This window comes from Clavispora lusitaniae (assembly GCF_014636115.1).
Source record: "Clavispora lusitaniae strain FDAARGOS_655 chromosome Unknown tig00002663_pilon, whole genome shotgun sequence".
Classification (NCBI taxonomy): Eukaryota; Fungi; Ascomycota; class Pichiomycetes; order Serinales; family Metschnikowiaceae; genus Clavispora; species Clavispora lusitaniae.
This window is the reverse complement of record NW_027093982.1, coordinates 930,842-950,927: the sequence shown is the minus strand read 5'-3', so window position 1 is coordinate 950,927 and position 20,086 is coordinate 930,842. Positions and strand designations below refer to the sequence as shown.

The following is a 20,086-nucleotide window of genomic DNA, read 5'->3' as shown; positions in this document are numbered from 1 at the left end:
ATAAAGGCGATCTTTAGTTTTGAGAACCCGACCTATCAACTTACAAACTAGTCAAGACTCGCAACCACAGACAAAATAGACTTCAGTGGATCTTGAATTGACAAATAATACAGATCCACAAAATAATGGGAAGGCAATCTGTGATAAGATAGCGATAGACGATGATTCGAGTCATGGATTTTTCCGCGCCCACATATGCACAGGCGGGTATTGCGCATGCGTCACTTTTCGCCGCATGTATATGAGGCTGGCTGATAGGGTCACACTATAAAAATCCCAAAATAAGTCGTAAGAAAAAAGCATGTCTTATCCTTACTCATATACACAAATCGCTAGCTGTGGAGGTCACCCAGATGTTAAATTCAAATTGGGCACTAATCAATCCTCTCTTTGTGATCACAATGGCACATTATACATCCAAGTGATGCCTTATACCAAATCGCACGGCTCTACCTTTGTGGCTTGCAATAATGCTAGTTACAAGTTGGAAGACGGTCAGGGATACGAATGTGCGTACGATATGCTTTTTGTTGAAGTCGTAGGCAAAATGGCATACAAAAGCGCAGGACCTAAGCTTAATGTCAAGGCATTGTTGGTTTTCTTAATGTTAGGGATGAGTGTCTTGTTGTGATGTGCCGATAGTTTGGAAACTCATCGTTCTTTGTGCAGATCCTGTCGGTCGTTCTAAGAACACTAGGATCATTCTTAGATTTAGATGCTAAGTTGAAATACACATATTAAGAGGCCCCTCGAAATATTTCCAGCACAAAATACACAGATGAGTTTTATTCTTTGAACATAAGATAAGATAAACTGCAGTAAAACCAGCCAATAGACAAGCGCATGATGCGGCATGAAGTATGCAAACATCTGTGACATACAGACGCGCATGCAAAAGAAGATTACCTTTTATCGAAAAATAACAAAGTAATAAGTCTCTCTACTGGAAAATTAAAGAAGAAAGTCATTCTTTCTAGACTATCAACCCACAAAGAATGATAAAAGGAAAATGTAGTCACATCTCGGATTCGGGAAACGTCTTAGATGTACATGAGGTACTGCAGAATGGAACATGAGGCTTTTGCTGACTTTACACATCCAAGTTTTTTATGCTTACGCAAACATTAAATCTTCTCCTATACTGAGACTAAAGTAGCTTTTTCCACATGGGCTCGTAATTTTGAGTCACGATTATAAGCAATTGGCCCTATGTGATTGAAGTGTGGACTTTGTTTCTCTAATTGTACAATATGTTCAATCGAAGTTTCTGTCATATCACTAGCCTGGCAAACAAACGAGTTTCTAGTTACGACAAACCTCTTATGCTACCCTCCATGCGCTCCTGTAGTACAGCAGCGGAATGGGAAAACACAATTTTCCCTGGCAAGTGATTCTTTACATTCGAAATAACCTAAAATATTTAGTAGTGGAAAACATCATCACTTTCACTCTTCATTATTATCAAGTTCCGAAAGAAGAAAACTTAACAGAAGTCCCCATATTGGCAATAAGTCTTGTTTACATCGCATCCTCGTATACTACCGCATATGCATCATGAAATTGCCGCGCAAAGACGCCGAAAAAGACCGCCTTGAGGAGATACGAAAATCAACAGAATAAGTCAGATAAAAAAACTGTACTATTGTGGTTACAACGCAAGAATGTTTGATGAACAGTACATAAATCTCATTGAAAGCAGTCTCTTGTAGAGTATCGCCCGAACCTACACTTATCAAACTGTGGCTTGGTCAAAATGGGTTTTAGTCTTGTGCGCGTTACAAAAGTGGAAACTATAAGAGGGCATGCGGTCTATTCATGCAAGCGTCTCATAATATGAGTATCGTCTCTATCTTGATTACTCCTATATTGTCTCTGCCTCTCTTTACAACTTAACTGTGATGAAGGCTGGAAAGATCATATGCTGATATACTCTTTCTTAGAAAACCTGGCATACCTGAGTGAGTCTTCACTCTTCAGGCGAATAATGCGCTTAATACAATGTACGTCGTCTTAAAGCGAGTATTTAGATAGGATCTGGACATATTGTGAAGACACAATAATAAGATCTTTAATAGTCAAAAACGTTCGTTAATTGCATTCTGATACAAACGTCGGTTTCCCTTTTCCCATCATTTGCGTCAAAGACGTTAATGTACGGGAGTCTCTGTGGTTCAGAGAGACGATAAGGAAGAAGGTGCTTCAGAAAAACGAAATACGAAAGGTTAGGCACTACACTAAAAAGGTAGAATGATGCATGCTTATGTACGGGCTGTATTCGAGCTGGACGATAGATAAAAGTACTATAAGAATTAGAGATGAAAATACTTAAAATTAAACTTCTCATTTCACATCAGTCTTCACTTGAGGGCACCAGTGGGTATCAATAGGTCACTAGGGCTCTCTTGGCAGAAATGAAGCTACATCATCTAAGTGATACCACTTACTGAACAAGAAGATCTTCCCCCTTTTGGAAATAATGTTACTTCAGTGTAAAAGATAGCCAGAGAAGCATGGGTTGTATGCGATGAAACAATGGATGATAGGAAATCGATGAGTGTAAGGTCTAAGAGATGAGCAGCTTTTTTATAGGGAACAATATCCTCATGTTCCGGGTTGTGAATGCGCCATAGGCATTTTGGTCATCAGATGAAAGAGCATTTGTTAGACAGAATCCTGACTTCAAAGACATATCACCCTATTCTTGTACCACTACAATATACTAAGTAAAGTCAAAAAAAACTTCTATCTATTTTCTAACGTATGCACATTGACATATTCCGAGGCTCTAATCAAACTTTTAGTTCTGCATCTCCATCATCCTTTCTCATGCCTTCTCTCACCGCTAAAACTGAATCGGCAATCACGGCATCCACGCCAGCCTTCATTTGAATTTTGCACAATTCCGGCGAGTTGTTCTCAACACCATAGGTAACACAAACGAGACCAGAACTTTTCACTACTTGAGCCAAACGAGGAGTCGTAACCAACGTTTTCGCTGCACTGACAATGCCCAACAAGTTCCACTTTTTTGCAAAACGAATAGCATTTTGCAACGAGGAAGCTCTAATATCGGCCATGAACTGCGTTCCGGCTTCAGTCAAGAACAAAATTGGGATCGTGGGTTGTTTCAAGGACAACAACAAGCAAATATCTGGATGGAACGACGAGAATAAAATGTCACGGCCCGTAGTGTTCTCGTCATAGATGACCTTAAGGATGGTGTCCACGTAAAAATTCATGTCAAATGCAACCTCACCCATGCTTTCATGCTCAGCTTCATCCAACATGGGATATTTGAGCTCTATGTTGAATCCAACATTTTTTGGTAATCTTTTGAAGAGCTCTTTCAACGTGACAAAATCGGACGCAATCGACAGACCACGAGAGTTTCCCTTGAAACCTTTCTCTTTCCAAGTCTTGGTGAGCTTCATTCTGCGCGTAATCTGGTCCTGAAATTCTCTGTCCAAGTCATCTTCAACAGTCAATTTCTGATTCTGTTCCGATGGATACGACAGCATCAGCCGGGGTCTATTGTATTTACCCAAGAGCTCATCATCAAAGGCAAAATTTCTCGTGACGTTTCCGTTTTGGTTGACTTTATCGTAGTGGAAAATCTTGCCGTTTCCAGGTGAAGAGTTCTGGTTTCCAAGACCCAAGAACTGCTCTGCAGTCAATAAGTGCATTGGGATATCCACGCCAGATTCAGCCACAAGGAAATCGTGATAAACAACAGGCACATAATCCTTTGTCATTTGCACATCAAACTCCACATACGAAGCTCCAAGGGACGCAGCAGCAATAAAAGACTCAACAGTATTTTCGCCCAACTGCAAGGATTTTCTGTTGTTGAAATTCTTTCCCAAACCACGATGGCCAATGACTCGTGTGGACACCAATTGCTTCCAATACGTATCTGAACGAGTAATGGACATTTGCTTATGTTTGAACGGAGTCACACACAAATACTCAAACTTCAAAGTTCCCAACAAATCGAGTGATTCTTGTTGAACAATGGGCACGGTGATTGAATTGTGCAACGATCTCAAGTGGCTTCCCACATTTGTGTATGCCGATTCCAACATGGCTACTCCTCTGCCCAACACACGAGATTTCCGTTTTGCCACACTCACTGCCGGATATTGGTATGTGGGCACAATATCAAAGGTGATGTAAACATTTGCCGAGTCAACACCACCAGTCAACTTGAAAGAAATTGGATCGGTGGCGCTCCCATGTTGATCCTCCAAAGGCAAATCAATAACCACTGGCGCCTCAATGACGTTTTTGGTCAGTTTGTCGCAGCAGGTAATCACCAAAGAAAGCGCTGTATCCAACTCTGTGAAGAAGGTTTGCGACAACGAAATGCGATTCAAGTCGATGGGGTTCAGCTCATCTCGCAAGTCTGTGGTTCCCAAAGTGAGTAAAATCAACTGCTCGTCCTTTTGCAAAAATCTATGGCCAAAAGATTTAATGGGTTTCATTTTCCGCCTGTTAGCCGGAGATCTAGAACGCAGGTGACTGCGGAAGTTTCTGTTCGCCACCTCTGGAGGACTGGTTGACGCAATATTCACTGACAGAGAAGAACCATTATCCAATTGTTTAAACTGGCGATAAACTTCGTTCACAGCATTTCTGTTTGGTTCAGGAAGTTTTTCGATAGACGAAGTCAGCAAAAGCATATCCTCAGCCGTAGGGTTCAAGAATGGAGATGCAGCAAGCGATGTAGCTTGAGACAGAGGATTGGCCACCCGTGGAACATTCCGAGCGGGATTGTCAATGTCGTAAAGAAGCAAGCGTTCGTTATCTGGCTTTACCAGATTAGCCACGTCCAAATGGCCACGCAAGGCCGCATGTTCCATAGGCAACCAGCCTGAATTATCCACCAAGCTGTAAGTGGCACCTCCAGCTTTGAGAAGCTCCACAATGTCGCCGAAACCTTCCGCACACGCAATGAAAATGGGTGTCCACCCAAAGACGTTTTCGCCCAACTCCGTGTCTGCGCCAGAATCGAGCAAAAACTTCACCAAGGGTGCAAAACGGAGCTTCGATGCAATGTAGAGCGAAGTCTCATAATTTCCCTCTGCATCACAGTAGTTGATATCGACTAACCGGGCAGAAATAAAAGAACGCACAATCTCGTCCGTTCCTAAACGAGCTGCAAGCAAAAGCAAGCCTGGACACGTGAGACTTACGGCAACAACATTAAGAATGTTTTGCAATGTTTTTGGATGTTTTCCAATAACCGCAAGATGTACCGGCGTGAGACCTTCTTGGTCTCCCCATTCATCTACAGAATCAATGGATTTTCCAATGTCCACCAACTTCCAGCGCACCAAGTAGTCTAAAATAAGCTTGGTGACATCTTTAATTCCATATTGAGCCGCATAGTGCAAGGGAGTCCGGATGTATCCATCTCGAGCAATAAGAAGGTGCTGGTGCTGAGGATACAGGTCCAATTTTTCCAAAACATGGGCCAAACCTTCGTTGCTCACAGGTGTAAGCTGCGACCCATCCGGACCGCTCTTGTTACCGTAAAGTCTGCTCAATTCTGCCGACTCGCCTGGAAAAACCAGTTTTTGTGCTTTTGTGACTTGTTTTTTGCCCAAAGACACCACATATTGATGGAAGAAATTGCGTCCTGCGATATCCAAGGGATCAGCAAAAGCCAGGGACTCATTTTCTGACATATTCAATAATTGCTCGAGCAACAGGTCCACGCAGGAAATGGAATTGGCGAGAGTGGCCTTGTTCAACAATAAAAGCAAAAGTTTCAACAGGCGAGTGCTCAGATCTAACGTCTGTAATTTGGCCATGAGTTTTGAGGCATTATCTTCGTGGATCAATTCGTAGAACTCCTCCAAAAACTCCTTGTCAAAAGAGTATTTGCGGTTATTGCCGATCTTCAACACGTTCAAATCCCGCGTAGCTGCTTCCGTAGCTTCTGAAGATTCGAGATCCAATTGCTGGTCGCCAAGCTGATTCAAAATTGCATTGATGGTATCCAAGCCCGCTTGAAGCTCCAGCCCGTTGGCAAAAGGCAAAGCTTCGACTCTTGTGGCCAAATATGCCTCTTTGTTGTGCCTTGGCAAATCAACCTGCGGCAATTCCGCACCATCCTCGGAACTGCTACGAAGCTGGTCATTGGCCAACTCTGTGAGATACAACAATTTCTTGTCAAGCTTCTTCAAGATCTTGACAAAGCCTTTGTGGTTCAACTCACCAAACCACTTGAGATTCCGATAGACGGCCCTGAGCTCAAGCAAAATCGATACAATCTCATCTAGCTCGTCTGTGGTATCCACCTCATGCGTGACTTTTCCGTTCGAATAACCCAAGGCATGAACCACCCGGTCTGTTCTCCTTTGGTAATCGTGGAATTTCGTATCGTAGAAATCAGACACTTTTTCAATGTCACGGTCCAACTCATAGAAGAACTGGGACAAGACAGCAGAAATGAGCTCGGGGAGCTCCGGAGAAACGGCAGTATGGTAGTTTGCAAACTGATCGACTGTCTTGATCACTTTCTTCAAGTGCTTGTAGTTCATGTAATATCCAGACCATTCTGGGATCTGATGGGTCAAAAAAGTTTTGCCGAACTTCATTGTCAGAGATCAAAAACGGGATCTGGCGACGAAAAAAAACACCACTTGTTTATTTGGGTCAGCCTTTAAGCATTAATGATGCATTCACTATGGGACCCCGTGTTCTGTCTGTATGGAGGATCCTGCAGATACAACAGCATACTAAATCGATGACAGAATACCGTTTTTTATGCTTTCTTTTTTGGAGAAATAATCATGAGGCTAAAAAGACTTGGAGTGGCAATCAATCATCTTTTTCATTGAAATGAATCTGGAAAGCTTAAGTTTTGTCTGTTTCTGGATATGATATAGTTCAGTATACACGTGTCTATGTGAGGATGAGGTATTGTTGCAGATGAGTTTCCTAGAAGGGCTTATCGCCGCGGAATACCTTTTAAAGACTTCACTTGAGCTTGCCTTCTTCATTTGTTAGTATGGAATTGTTTTCAAAACATAAACAGCATTTCAAAAAAGGGCTGGCTCAGGACATTAAAGGACACATTTAGTATCGTTCACTATCGCGGTATTAAATGCCCTTTTTTAAATACGCTTATTGATTCCTCTGAGATATTTTTTGTCACTTATCAATAGGTGATTTCACAGAATATTTAAGCACCAAAATGACTTCGAAGCACCATAATTTTCGCCATCAAACCTGTTTTCTGTAGGTAATCCAATTTAGGTCTAATTGTTTACTGTTGGCCTTGTTTCAATTAGACCAAATGATAAACCTAGGAGAACATGCAAGATAGGTGAGTGCAAATTTGGCTTTGATTGGCAAGAATCTGGGGGACATAAAGTAATTGGCATCAATCAGAAAACCAAACTTACAGATCAATATTCCTCCTCTTCATACGTCTACATTTCTCTCAACTTTAGTGTGCTCTCTCTTGTATTTCTTCTACTCATAATTTCATACCCCTAGCTATTCTAGAGCAAGGTTTCGCCCAAGGCACACCGGCCAATGGCACAGGCAGCGTTCACCGTGTCCAAAATGTGGTCGTCGTTTTCTCCCAACAACGGGTTTGTCTCGACAATATCCAAAGACTTCAAGAGCCCCGTTTGCGCCACATCTTCAGCAATAAATAAACCCTCTCTCAAGGACAAACCACCTTCCACTCTTGTACCTGTGGCAGGAACAAAAGATGGGTCAATGGCATCAACGTCGTACGACAAGTGGACAGGGAACTTTCTGTCTGGGTTGATTTTGTCCAACGCCATTTCCACCACCTTGCCAATGCCGTACTTGTCAACATGGTACATGGAAAAGGCTGTGATGTTGTAGTCTTTCAAGATTTTGCGTTCGCCAGCATCCACATCTCTCAATCCAATGTATGCAATTCTGTTGGGCTTCAATTTGGCAGGCACCCAGCCGTACTCAGGAGGATACGAATCCCTGTCGATGCCCATGACAAACGACACTGGACAACCATGCAAGTTTCCTGACTCAGAGGTCTTTGGCGAGTTGATATCGGCATGGGCATCGATCCACAATACACATGTGTCTGGGTCACTTTCCAACGCTGCTGCAACAGTAGCCGTGCCAATGGAGTGGTCTCCTCCAATGACAACGGGCATTCTTCCCGAGCCGTGTGCAGTGAGACATGCATCGTAAATTTTCTTGTTGCATTCGCTGACGATGACGGTGTTTTTGACGCCGAAAGCATCTCTGGCCTCGGACTTTTTTTCCTCAAAGTCGGCGTCTTGCAATGGGTTGGCGATTTCCGTTTCCCATCCCAAAGCCTTCACTTGGTTCTCGAAGCCGTGTTTTAGTATGTATTCTGGACCCAACTCGACTCCGCCTTTCGGCTGGCCGCCGGAAAACGGAGCAAGCACAAGTGTGGCCTTTTTCTGTGGATGGAATGTGTATGAGACGGGTGAGGACATGATATGGTCTGAATAGTTTTTATCTTTTTTCGTGGCGATCGGCACTCTTTTATACTGGAGTCAATTGTCGGGCTCCATACATAGTGGCTGTTCGCGGAAAGAGAAGCCGAGCACGCCGTTGTGAGTTGCACTTAGCGAAATCCGCGCATGGAAACGGCAACCCACGCCGTAATGACTCCGCTCCATGAAACGGAAACTACTTTCCGGAGCAAAATAAATGCACGCTAAATAGTACCCCTTTTGGGGTACGTGCTTGAGCATGAGTGGCATTTATTTTTTGGTCGGCGGTTTATTTGGCGAAAGCCACTTAAAGTGCGAGAATACTGTAGAGAATACTGAGATGAGACGAGGGAATACCAGGTGCGGGAATACTATGTGCGATAATACTATTGATGCGGGATTACTGATGCGGGATTACTGGACGACACAGCCACAGTTGGCCAATGGATCGTCGAAAATCAATGTAATAGAAGTTGTGGTAGTGAGATAATTAAGGGCCACGTGAGACTCCAAGAGTAGCAGGGCACATGAGCTTGGCTGGAAGTATGCCAGATTTTATTCTTGTACCTCTCTCACTTCTATTATGCATCTATTCAAGAGTTATTGTAAAATGGACAGAAGCGGTTGATGCCCTTGACGTAGCCCTCAACCTTAGGATTTTCGGTATGAAACAACTGCTTAAGCATTACCGAAATTATGATTTGTTTGCATGGAGTAACACGTTCTAGTTATTGAACGAAACGAAGCCTATTTTCGGTTTATCAGCACATAAATCTATCCAGCATTCTTACCTTTTGTTGTCAAGCATTGTTCACTTCTCTGGCTCTTTCAAACTTGCCTCGAGTTTCAGGGAAGTTCAGATGCCACATGTTGAAAACTACACCATGTATTAAGGTAGGCTATCGAACATGAAGTATTAGTACTTCTGAGAGCTGTTAGCGCGTTTTCAATCTGTATGGGCATTTCCTTTTTGTTTCTTTGAAACAAAATTCGACCACTCTCATAGAGTGCTTTAGGTGAAGTACAATAAGGCTGAGAAAATGAAGCTTAGAGGCTCATTCTGCCTATCACCAGGATGAAAATAAATCAGATTGCGTTAAAAACAAAAATCACAACATGATTTCAACTTGAGATATTAGTCCCTCCATAAATTAGTCTATTTGCATACAACTTTGTATTATCTGGATATTGATCACAGTCCCATTATCTCAACTTAAATACACCAGCAAAAGAACCCCTACAGGGAATTTGACCTCAAGGAATAAAATGGACGCAAGTTTCTTACTGCTATTGTCAAACCATTGATTACATACAAACAGGACGAACCTTGCATAAGCTCAATCCGATTAACTATTTTTGTTGTGATTACTGAAGACTTACGTTAAGACTCTCATATCTGAAGATTAACGAGACCAAGTGGCTTATATTACCCTCTGAAGTTACCAACTAGCAACTTTTCTGTTTCCACTCATACATCTTGAAAGCGCACCACGACGCACGTCACATTTAAATGGTTGCGCACCACATCGCGCCCGCATTGCATCGAAGATCACCGCGGGTTAATCTCCGTTAGCACTCCTTTGCTCCTACTTCCATCTTCCACGTCATTTGATATACAATGCCGTTTGACATCAAATCCAATTTGGACATTTCCGAAGACGAAATAGCCACCGATGATCCCCACGGCGATGCTTTGCACCACTTTTCCGATTCGGACGACAATGAGAACCTCCTCTCTCAATCCTACAACTCCACCCACTTTTCCACAACTGAAGACAAGTTCATCAAAGACCATGACTTGAAAGTCCGTGCCTTCGAGGCTCTTCAAAGCCCAATGCAGCGGTCAGCAAGCATGTCGCTGACCAAATCAGCACCTAAAAGAAGACAGCTGGTGATCGAGTTCCCGAAACACCCTGTTCCGTACCATCCAACACCATCAGAGGCGTCACATAACAACAACCACACGCAGGACCCCAAGGCTAATGCCAATGCTTTGCCTGAAGAGTATCCGTCGCACGAATTGGTGGAGCTTTTCCAAAATGTGAAAATGTGCTTGGACTTGCGCCACAAGTATTTGGATCGTTCACTTCAGAAAGACGAAGCGGTGAATCCAAAAAATAAGCCAGATTGGACGATTTATCCGCCTCCTCCAAAACCCACCTACAAACTGAAAAACAGGTTTAACCAAATCCCAGGTGAAGTTGAAGATGAAGAGGTTTTCGACTTTGAAAAGTGCCACATTCCAGACCAAGACGTTTCCGACAAATACGAAGTGAAATTGAATCACGAAGACGTTTATCAGGTGTATGACCGCGAGACTGGTGAGCCCATTTCGGAAATCCCAACTTTGCACGATTACTACTCCGATTTGAACAAGATCGTTAAGATTCTGCTGGATGGGCCAACCAAATCGTTTGCGTTCAAGCGCTTGCTGTACTTGGAAACCAAGTGGAACATGTACTACTTGCTTAACGAATTTGAGGAAAACAAGCAGTCGAAAAGGAACCCACACAGAGACTTTTACAATGTCAGAAAAGTGGATACCCACATCCACCACTCTGCATGTATGAACCAGAAACATTTGTTGCGGTTTATTAAGTACAAGTTGAAAACGACCCCCGACGAGCAAGTTATTTTCAGAGATGGGAAGTTGTTGACATTGGCACAGGTGTTCGAGTCCTTGAACCTTTCTGCTTACGATTTGTCCATCGATACCTTGGACATGCACGCACATACAGACACTTTCCACCGGTTCGACAAGTTCAACTTGAAATATAATCCCATCGGCGAGTCACGTTTGCGTGAGATTTTCCTTAAGACAGATAACTTCATCAACGGCAAGTATTTGGCTGAGATCACTAAACAAGTTTTCGAAGACTTGGAGTCTTCCAAGTACCAAATGGTGGAGCTCAGAATTTCTGTTTACGGCCGCAGTGCTGATGAATGGGATAAGCTTGCAAGCTGGATAGTGGATAATAAGTTGTTCAGCCACAATGTTCGGTGGTTGATCCAAGTTCCACGTTTGTACGACTTGTACAAGACCAACGGAAACGTGCACACATTCCAGAAGATCTTGCACAATCTTTTCCTCCCTCTTTACAAAGTGACACTCAACCCCAAATCCAATCCTAAGCTTCATGTTTTCTTGCAGAGAGTTGTCGGCTTCGATTCTGTCGACGATGAGTCGAAGCTGGACAAACATTTCAACACCAGAAAACCTCCAACAGCTTGCGAGTGGGATAGCCACAACAATCCGCCTTACTCGTATTACTTATACTACTTGTATTCGGACTTGATTGCGTTGAATCAGTTGCGTTGTTCGTTAGGATATAATACTTTCCTTTTGAGGCCACATTGTGGTGAAGCCGGAGACCCAGAACACTTGATTGCTGCATTTTTGACGTCCCACTCCATCTCTCACGGCATCCTTTTGCGGAAGCTTCCTTTCGTCCAGTACTTGTACTACTTGGACCAAATCGGATTGGCCATGTCCCCATTATCCAACAATGCGTTGTTCTTGACATACGACAAGAACCCATTTTTCAATTTCTTCAAAAAGGGCTTGAACGTTTCCTTGTCCACCGACGACCCTTTGCAATTTTCTTATACTAAGGAGCCATTGATTGAAGAGTACTCTGTCGCTGCGCAGATTTACAAGTTTTCTAGTGTGGACATGTGTGAGTTGGCCATGAACTCGGTGAAGCAGTCAGGCTGGGAATGGGCTATCAAGAAGCACTGGCTTGGCAAAAACTTTGCCAAGTCGGGCGTCGAGGGAAACGACATTGAAAAAACCAACGTGCCTAATATCCGTGTGGGCTATAGAGAAGAGACTTTGAAGAGCGAATTGCTGTTAGTGGAATACTACAATTCCTTGCGGACAAAACAGCTCTAGTATAGACTTTGTTAATGATACCAAGATTTGAGTAAACGAATATTACGTAGCGAGCACGTTTAGTGGAATGACGGAATCGGATATCATCGTCGGATACTCCGAATATCGCGGATGAATCACTTCACACTAAAACAACTTGTTGACACAGAATTTTGATATGCCCAATTGAATAATATTGAGTTCTGAATCAGCTGTTTTCTGCTAGTTTCATTTGCATATTCTGTCTCTCGGAAAATTTTCATATTCTGTCTCGGAAAATTTTCATATACCACTTTCGCCTATTGTGCGTCTTATCGCATAGTATGCGCTTATGGGAAACGAGCACCAACGCCAAGTAAGAAGACACCCAAGACGTCTATAAGGTTGTTTCTTACTGGATCCAAACGAATCAGCCTCCCCAATGAATACGTGTTCTTTTCCCAAATTATTTCTCCTCCACCGCCAGATTTCGGGTCCTATGGCAAGCAATCCAAGTCGCATGCGCATACAGGGCAAAGGTCTGCGAGGTTAAATATATGGGTATAAGAACCAAGCATCCAGAGACCCAAAATGCCATAGAGAAACCAATGCCAATCACATCTGCTACCATCAACCTTCTTGAGCCCAATGAACCCAAAGTGGAGCTTCCTGCTGTCCTCACTATTGCAGGATCCGATAGTTCTGGCGGAGCAGGTATCGAGGCTGATATCAAAACCATGACGGCCCACAGTGTCTATGGTCTTACATGCATCACGTCTTTAACTGCCCAAAACACCTTGGGCGTTTCGGCTGTGGTCGATACACCTAAAGAACATGTCAAGGCGATTCTCGAAAAGGATTTTGAGGATTTTCTCGAGGGATACGAAAGTTCCCCACCATTGAAGGTGGTCAAGACAGGAATGCTTACTAAGGATGCCGTAGAAGTTCTTGCGTCCTACCTTGACTACTTGGAAAGCAAAAATGTCAAGTTGGTTGTGGATCCGGTCATGATAAGTACATCAGGCAAGATTCTCACCAATGACGAGACAATGCAGCTTTGTCAAAAGACCATCATCCCAAGAGCATACTTGTGCATGCCCAATTATGTGGAGGCTCTCCACTTGTGGAAGTGCTTTGGTGACGAGCCAATTGAGATCGAGACAGTCGACCAGTTCAAGACTTTCACTGTCAGATTGCAAGAAAAGCTTGGATGTGCCAATTTGTTGGTCAAGGGAGGTCACATTCCTTGGCTCAACGGGAAGAAATTCTCAAGCAAAGAGGGTTCAGGCCAACCTTTGGAGATTGTTGATGTTTTGTTCCAGAGCGACGAGCAGAAAGTAACTGTGGTTCGTTCTTCATATATTGAGTCAAATAATTCTCACGGAACTGGATGCACTTTAGCTAGTTCTGTTGCTTCGAACTTGGCCAAGGGAATACCATTGCAACTTGCTGTTCCGCTTTCGGTCAATTACATTCACCGGGGCATGACTAGCTTGAAGCAAAAGTTGGGCCACGGCAAAGGTCCTTTAAACCATACGGTTGAGGCTAAGGCGAGTGTGAAAGATGTTATCAAAGGCGAAAAGATAACCCATTTGGTTGAGAAACATGGATCAATCATTGACTACTTCACAAATCACCCTAGGGTCAACGAAAACTGGAACAAGTATGTGCATCACGAATTTCTAGATCTTTTGGCCAGAAACAGGCTTCCCTTTGACCGCTTTCTCTTCTACTTGAAACAAGACTTTTACTACCTAGTCAACTATGCCCAAGTTCATGCCATTGCTGCTTCAGTGGCCCCAACTTGTGAGCAGATTCATGCGCAATCGCTAATCATTGGAAGTATCATCGAAGAGATCAAAAGGCACAAGAAAAAGTTGCTTACAGTATACAATATTGACTACGACAATGCAGACTTGGACGAAGAACTTCAACCGGCTAGTGCATGTATCGCATACTGTGATTACCTCTTGAGTTTGGGAAAAACTGAAGATTTTTTGGGTCTCAAAGTGGCGTTGGCACCATGCTTACACGGATATGCCGAGGCGGGGATTTATGGCAAAAAGATTAGAGAGAAAGTGGATCCAAAAGATTTGGGAGTTGTGAACGCAACCCAATCTGAAACTTATGGTGACTGGTTGAACGATTATGTTTCTGATTGGTATACCAGTGCAGAAAAAGAAGGCCGGATGACCTTGGACGATATTTTCCAGAAACTGGAAATATCCGAGGAGAGATTGGAAGAGCTAGTGACTATTTTCAATACTGCAACCATATTGGAAATAGGTTTCTGGGACTACGTGACCCGGGACATTTAATTGCAAGTCTTGTCAAGCCATTGATAAACATAATGATATACAAACGAGAAAGCTTCCGATTTCTAACGTGGGATATTCACTACTTCGTATTATTTGCAATGCTCTACTTCCTATTCCCGTTGAATATAGTCTCTATAGTTTTCACGCTATTCCGTATCCCATGTAAGTGGTCCGAATGAGTATAGACAACAGGGCTTACTAAGAAAAATATAGAACCATATACTATGGAACCTAGAGATTTTCAGTCTAGGTCTACCTTTATTCACTAGAATAAACGACGCTTACAGGGTCCATTAAAGTTTACTCTACCAATTGACTGGAAGAGCCATTGGCTGTTGGATTCACACAAATGTCTAAAGATGCTTAGCTGGAGTTATGAGCCTACAAACTCAATTTGTACTGCTGGTCTTTCATATTTTCAAAGCAATAGGAAAGCGATCAGAGCATCTACTTTTTGGTTACTGCCTTCCATGTACTGCAATAAGATCATAATCAAATGTTTCAATCATCATATTAACGAAGGGAACCTTTGCTCTTTCAATCATTTCAGTATCCATTATTCGTTCAACATAAACGTTTGTTTAACATTGGTGCCGACTTTTCGTCACTACAAAAAAAATTCAATTGTCAATTCTTTCAATTCTATCATCTGTGCGTATCGTGCTCCGCCTTGAGAACGCAGGACCGATCTAGTAATCAGTAAATTGACCAAAGACATTGAGCAAAAAAGATACAAAAAACAAAAAACAAAAACAAAAACAAAAGCAAACCGAAGAAACAAACCAGAAAAACAAAACATACAGAATCAAAAAATTATTGCAGTTTCGGTATACTATCTCCTCTATCTGGCTCAGTGGCTCAGTGGATCGACGGCATAAACCTGTGCACCACCGCTCGACCCAAACTCCACCAACCACTTCTTTTCTGCCCCAATGTACAACCAGTACCAACAGGGCGGATACTCGCAGAATTACGGCCAGTACCAGCAGGGGTACCCGCTCCAGCAACAGAGCACCGGTTTTTACGGCGCGGCGCCGCAGCAGCCGGGGCTTTTCCAGGGCCAGCAAACTGGATTCCCGCAACAGTTCCAGGGCCAGTTTTCCCAGCAGCAGGCGGTGCCCAGCCAACAGCAAGGGTTCCAGCCGCAGCAGACGGGCTACGCGCCGCTCCAGGCACAAAAAACCGGCTTCTCGGCGGCTCTCGCCGATGTCCAGGAGAACTCCGACATCAAGATCCCAAACATGCGCTTATCGTTCATCACCGCCAGCGACCAGACCAAGTTTGAGCACTTGTTCCGCACGGCAGTCGCCAAGGGCGAAAACGCTGTGCTGGGCGACACCGCCCGGGACATTTTGTTGCGTTCTGGCTTGGCACCGGTGTTGTTAGCCGAAATCTGGGCTTTGGCCGACACAAACAAGCTGGGACTGCTTTTGTTCCCCGAGTTTGCATTGGCGTTGCACTTGTGCAACATGGCGTTGCGTGGCGATCAATTGCCTCACCAATTGCCCGAGAAATGGGCAAACGAGGTTCAGAGCTTTGTCGACGCCATCAACTTCAGCGTGCCTGAAGACCCGGCCGCCATCTTGGCCAACACGCCCTTCTCTAGCTTTGCCCAGGACAAGTCTGACTGGATGACCCAGGGTCCAGCTCCACCAACTTCGTTTGTTCCCCAGAAAACTGGAGGCGGCTTGGTGCCGTTGCAGCCCCAGCAGACTGCGGGATTGGTCCCAGCTCAAGGATTCCAGCCGCAGTCGACTGGCTACCAGCCACTCCAGCCACAAACCACAGGCTTCCAACCACTCCAGCCCCAAACGACTGGTTTCCAACAGCTTCAGCCTCAGTCTCAAGGCGGCCAGTCTGGTTTCCAAGGAATTAAGCCACAAACGACCGGCTACCAGGCTCAAGGAATGCAATCGCAGGGGATTCAACCTCAATCCACAGGCTTCCAACCTCAGGCAATCCAGCCTCAGACCACTGGGTATCAAGCACAAGGCATCCAGCCCCAGTCAACCGGATTCCAGCCCCAGTCAACCGGATTCCAGCCCCAGAACACTGGATACCAAAACACAGGCTTCCAGTCTCTCCAGCCCCAATCCACTGGCTTTTTGCAGGCCCAGCCTACGGGTAAACCAGGCCAATGGGGTTTTGTGTCGATGCCTACCGGAGGTATCCCCGGCTTGAATGCTATGCAGCAGCACTTTTTGCCTTCGGCAGAGCTTCCTAGCCATAATTTGCAGAATGCAATGGGTGGCTCGTTGAAAAGCAACGTTACGTGGGCTATCACTAAACAAGAAAAACAAATCTACGACGGTATTTTTGCCGCTTGGGACACCGGCAAGCAGGGCTACATCCAAGGTGATGTAGCCATTTCTATTTTTGGCAAGTCCGGTTTGAGCAGACCAGACTTGGAATCGATCTGGAACTTGTGCGATTCAAGCAACAGAGGCAAGTTGAACAAGGATGAGTTTGCTGTGGCCATGCATCTCGTTTACCGCAGATTGAATGGCTACGACATTCCCTTGCGGTTGCCTCCAGAATTGGTACCTCCATCTGCCAAGTATTTGCAGGATTCTGTGGATACATTGAAAAACTCCTTGAAAGGCGGCTCAGCTAAAAAGGCGGCGCCAGCGGCCAAGCCAACGACTTCGGCTTCCAGATTCAAGAATGATGATGACAATGTGGGCTACGTTTCTAGCTCTCGTCATAAGAGCAGAAAACCTAGTGAACTGCAAGGCAGTGTACCCAACTCTAAGTCGAGAGATTTGTCCGTGCAAGAGCTCAAGAAGTTGATCCACGAAAAGCGCATTTTGTTAGATGCACTAGACGTCGAAGATCAGCACAATTCGCTCGCCAGAAAACAGGAAGACGAAAACAACTATAGGGAGATTGAGCACTTGAAGCACCAGGTGATTGATGTTCAAAAGGAGTTGAACAAATATGCTCTTGGTGCGAATGAAGTGGAGAAGAAGCGCTTGTTGGAGAAATTGGATCACTTCACCAAAGACAAAGTCCCTTCGTTGATGTCGCAGATCTATCAGGTTACTGCAGATATCACTCAGGCAAAGATTGAATTGACCAAGGCCAAATTGAAGAAGCAGTTTCCTGACTGGCTGCCTGAAAGTGGCGATGAAGGAATTGTGGGTACGGGCATTAACGGCGAAGTTACCGAGGCCGATATTCGCAAGCACAAATCGAAGCAACTTTTGAGGCAAAGAATGGCTGCCTTGACAGGAAAGCCTATTCCTGGAGGCTCAAACAAGGATGCAGAAGCTCAATTGCAACAGGAAACTGAAGCAGCCAAGAGAGAAAGTGAAAGCCAGCAAGGCATGATCAAGGACATTGAGACTAGTATCAAGGAGTTGGAAGACGGCGCAGCCGTGCATTTGCAAACTTCGGTTAAGTCTGAAGCTACTTCCAGCAAGTGGGAGGAAGGCAATGACGTTTCCAGTATGATGAGAGCATTTATTGATGAATTGAATTCTTTTGCTAAGGCGGAAGCCAACCAGCCAAAGTCTGATCAATCGATGCCAGTCGCTAACCTGATCCAGAAACCGGCTAAACCATCAACTCTGTCTTCTTCGTCGCTAGCATCTACGCCGACTCCCAAGGCCAAGCCAGCCTACAAAACGCCAGAGGAGCGGTCTGCGTACATCAAAGCACAGGCAGAGAAGAGAATGAACGAACGTTTGGCCAAGCTTGGAATTTCAAGAAACAAGAATCACGAAAGAGAAGAAGCGGCTCCAGAAAGGGCCCCAGAACCTAAACCTGAACCAAAAGTTGAACAAAGGGCCGAAAGACAGGAAGCTAAACAAGAGCCAAAACCTCAACCAAGAGAAGCGCCTGAGCAACCTAAGCCTCAACCACAGGTCCAGCAAAATGTAGAGCAACCAAAGCCTCAGGTTGCGTCGCAACTTGTTGAACCTAAGCCGGTACATGCAGAAAGAAATGTTCCAGAAGAGTCTGATGATGAAGAAGATGCAGAGTACGCTGCACTTTTGAAGCAAAAGCAAGAAATGGAAGCTCGCAAAAAGGAAAAAGAGCTCAGAAAAAAACAGGAGAGGGAGGCAAGATTGGCCAAGTTGAAGAAAGAGATGGCCGCGTTAGAAGACGACAGTGATGAGGAACCGGCCCAGGTTCAAGCTGTGCTGTACAAGCCTTCAAGTGTACACAATGAAAAGAAACCAAACCAATCTGAATCCCAGCCAGAAGCAAAGACAGAACCTCAAGCACCAGCGGCGAGCAAACCGGCCGAGCAGGCTCCCGAGCAGACTAAGCCAAGTGCAGAGGCTGCAAGTGCAAGCTCCGAGACAGGACCTCACAAGAGCAACCCATTTGCGAAGTTTGCAACAGGACAGCCTTCAACTCCTGGCGCCAACTCCAACCCATTTTTCAAGCCTACAAATAAAACTGAGCTGGTCGACCAGAACAAATTGGCGGCGCAAAGAGCTTCGCAGCGCGGCTTGGGGTCGGAAGATTGGAGTGACGAAGAAGAGAACAGTTCTGATGACGAAGAGCCAAATCGTGCCGGGGCAGCAAAGTTGGCCAGTTTGCTTTTTGGCGGAATGCCTCAGCCTCTTTCAAGAGCAACAACAGGAAATGCTGGTTTCCAAGCTCAACCATCTCAACCCCAAGCACCCCAAGCACCTGAAGCACCGCAAGCATCCCAACCTGAACAAGCGCCTCAGCCACCACAGGAGGCGCCAGCGGTTCCAGTACCTCAGGGTCAGCCTCCAGTTCCTGAGACACAACCTCCAGTGCCTCAGGGTCAGCCTCCAGTGCCTGAGACACAACCCCCAGTGCCTGAGACACAACCCCCAGTGCCTGAGACACAACCCCCAGTGCCTGAGACACAACCTCCAGTGCCTCAAGCGCAGCCTTCAGAGCCGGTTGCGGGGTCAGCAGAATCTGCTCCTCCTCTTTCTGCATCAAGTCATATTTCGGATGACTCTTCTTTCGACAACACCACAGACTCGTCGGATGACTTTGCAACGCCCTCTCCACAGGCATTTCCACCTCCACCAACCGATGGGATTCCACCTCCGCCTCCACCCCAAGGAATGCCGCCTCCACCTCCCCCACCAGTCCCTATGCCACCTAGTGATGGTGTGCCACCACCTCCTCTGGCAATTCCACCACCTCCTATGGGAATTCCTCCTCCACCTATGGGAGTTCCACCTCCACCTCTGGCCGTTCCCCCACCACCGCAGGCTCCCCCACCATCTTTTGGCTCGGCACCCCCAGCTCCTGGAGGACCTCCACCTCCTCCTTCGTTCTTAAGTGCCCCAGCACCACCGCTGGGAGGTCCAAGCGCGGTGCCTAATTTAGGTGCTTTGTTGGGTCAGATCCAAGGAGGAAAAGCATTGAAGAAAGTGGACGATTCCGAGAAACATGTCGCAGAGAACTCTTTGGCCGGTAGAGTGTTGTGAGCAAGTCATGGCAGCCACTAGTTG

The 20,086-nt window shown here is 45.1% G+C and overlaps 6 protein-coding genes across 6 annotated transcripts; 4 read left to right on the top strand and 2 right to left on the bottom strand. All coding sequences in view use genetic code 12, as the record gives it.

Moving 5' to 3' along the window:
• Positions 1-301: 301 nt before the first annotated feature.
• On the top strand, positions 302-631 carry FOB63_005045 (uncharacterized protein; the record flags this gene model as incomplete). Its single annotated transcript, XM_066102453.1, has 1 exon — positions 302-631. One exon carries the CDS (start codon positions 302-304, stop codon positions 629-631), a length of 330 nt encoding a protein of 109 aa, XP_065958218.1.
• A 2,158-nt stretch (positions 632-2,789) lies between these two features.
• On the bottom strand, positions 2,790-6,602 carry GDE1 (glycerophosphocholine phosphodiesterase; the record flags this gene model as incomplete). The annotated part of the gene is made up of 1 exon (XM_002617271.2): positions 2,790-6,602. The coding sequence occupies one exon, from the start codon at positions 6,600-6,602 to the stop codon at positions 2,790-2,792; it is 3,813 nt and encodes a 1,270-aa protein (XP_002617317.2).
• A 909-nt stretch (positions 6,603-7,511) lies between these two features.
• Positions 7,512-8,468, bottom strand: CAR1 (arginase; the record flags this gene model as incomplete). Its single annotated transcript, XM_002617272.2, has 1 exon — positions 7,512-8,468. One exon carries the CDS (start codon positions 8,466-8,468, stop codon positions 7,512-7,514), a length of 957 nt encoding a protein of 318 aa, XP_002617318.2.
• Positions 8,469-10,086: 1,618 nt separating this feature from the next.
• Positions 10,087-12,360, top strand: FOB63_005042 (AMP deaminase; the record flags this gene model as incomplete). Its single annotated transcript, XM_002617273.2, has 1 exon — positions 10,087-12,360. The coding sequence occupies one exon, from the start codon at positions 10,087-10,089 to the stop codon at positions 12,358-12,360; it is 2,274 nt and encodes a 757-aa protein (XP_002617319.1).
• A 515-nt stretch (positions 12,361-12,875) lies between these two features.
• Positions 12,876-14,636, top strand: THI20 (trifunctional hydroxymethylpyrimidine kinase/phosphomethylpyrimidine kinase/thiaminase; the record flags this gene model as incomplete). The annotated part of the gene is made up of 1 exon (XM_002617274.2): positions 12,876-14,636. The coding sequence occupies one exon, from the start codon at positions 12,876-12,878 to the stop codon at positions 14,634-14,636; it is 1,761 nt and encodes a 586-aa protein (XP_002617320.2).
• A 932-nt stretch (positions 14,637-15,568) lies between these two features.
• On the top strand, positions 15,569-20,062 carry PAN1 (Pan1p; the record flags this gene model as incomplete). Its single annotated transcript, XM_002617275.2, has 1 exon — positions 15,569-20,062. One exon carries the CDS (start codon positions 15,569-15,571, stop codon positions 20,060-20,062), a length of 4,494 nt encoding a protein of 1,497 aa, XP_002617321.2.
• Between the last annotated feature and the right edge of the window lie 24 nt (positions 20,063-20,086).